Source organism: Pleurodeles waltl, chromosome 1_1, assembly GCF_031143425.1.
Source record: "Pleurodeles waltl isolate 20211129_DDA chromosome 1_1, aPleWal1.hap1.20221129, whole genome shotgun sequence".
Taxonomy (NCBI): Eukaryota; Metazoa; Chordata; class Amphibia; order Caudata; family Salamandridae; genus Pleurodeles; species Pleurodeles waltl.
The window spans coordinates 861,158,385-861,159,778 of record NC_090436.1 but is presented as its reverse complement, the minus strand read 5'-3'; the positions used below and the strand labels follow the sequence as shown (position 1 = coordinate 861,159,778).

Sequence of the window (1,394 nt, the reverse complement as noted above, 5' to 3'; positions counted from 1 at the left end):
TTTTTGTTACACATAAGGGAGTAAGTAGCTATAAAAATAAAATACCCGCACTTTGAGCCACACGAAATGTCCAAGTAAAGTGAGTGATCCCTACTCTTCCTATGAAGGCCTGTGTAAATTATACCCTTGAGGAAAATTTTCAGAAGTTTCTCAAAATAGAGCATTTTCCATATTAATTTTAAAATAATTTGACCACCATGGCACATTTTCAGTAATGAGTTCTTTCTTTTTTCCTCTTTTCTCTCTGTCTTTCTTTCCTATATCTATTTTTCTTTCTTTTACCCTTTTCCTTTCTGTGTGCATTCCTTCTCCCATCATTCTTTACTTCTGCCCATTCTTCTTTCATTGTATCTGTGCTTCTTTCTAGCTTCTTTCAATCCTTCTTTATATTCCTGTTTGATTTTAGTCTCGATTTTCCACGTTTCTTCCTTCTTCCCATTCTGCTTCCTGTTCTTCCATTCTTTTGTTCCTTCCTTCTTATCATCCTCCTGTCCTTCCTTCACCTTTTCCTTCATCCCTCTTTCTATCATCCTTCCATTCATTATCTTCCATTTTCTTCTCTCCTTACATCTGCCTTTCATCTGTTTTTGATTTCTTTTTCCATTGTTTAATTCTATGTTTCTGTTTTTATTATTTGTAGCTTTTTCCTTCTTTTTCCTTTCTTCTTTCCTTTTTTCTGTTCTTCTTTTGTATCCATATTCCATCCTGATTCCTTTAAACTTTTCTTTGCTCTTCCCATATTTGTATTCTTCTTTCCTTTCCTCATGCTGTCTCACTGTATTTGCATCTTCATGTTTACTTAACCATTTAAAAAACTTCTCCTCTCTGTCACTGAATTAAGCTTCTTTGGCCCACCCATCGAGGGTTGTGCCACGGTTATTTAGCCTTCAAGTATGTATTAGTTTCTCCTTCTGCCTGAATGACCGGCGAGTCAGAGATTAAAACTATGAAGGGCCATAAAAAAATTAAACCTTTTCCAGGTAGCCCCGCTTAAGCTGATATAGCGGGCGGCTCACTATGCCCTTGGTTACACACCCTAATTTTTGTGAAGAAGTGGCTGTCACTGAACCGTCAGACTCTCCTATATCTGCTAGACAGTCCCATGAAATGGAGAGACCTTCCAGCAGGACACGTGCAGTGCTCGGTGGATCTGATGGTCTCTGGGCATAAACTCTGACATCACAGCTTTTTATGTCGAATTACAGTGACTTCTTTTTCGACACTTTTTACTAATAGACACAGTTGTACAAGCACCAAAGTTGTACGTTACATTGGTACATGCAACAGCTAGACATTGGGGTTAGTCATACAATGTGTGTTCCTCTGCGCCTTACACAGCCTTTGATGCCTATACCTTATTCCTATCCACAAAGCATAGAATATGAAACAATGCA

The 1,394-nt window shown here is 38.1% G+C and overlaps 1 protein-coding gene across 1 annotated transcript; it reads right to left on the bottom strand.

The window, feature by feature from the left end:
* Positions 1-314: 314 nt before the first annotated feature.
* On the bottom strand, positions 315-704 carry LOC138302421 (uncharacterized). The gene has a single exon (XM_069242577.1). The coding sequence runs from the start codon at positions 702-704 to the stop codon at positions 315-317; it is 390 nt and encodes a 129-aa protein (XP_069098678.1).
* Positions 705-1,394: the final 690 nt, after the last annotated feature.

Bases quoted from the DNA above. Each gene is read 5' to 3' on its own strand.
- LOC138302421 (XM_069242577.1), bottom strand. From the start codon at position 704: ATGGAATATGGATACAAAAGAAGAACAGAAAAAAGGAAAGAAGAAAGG.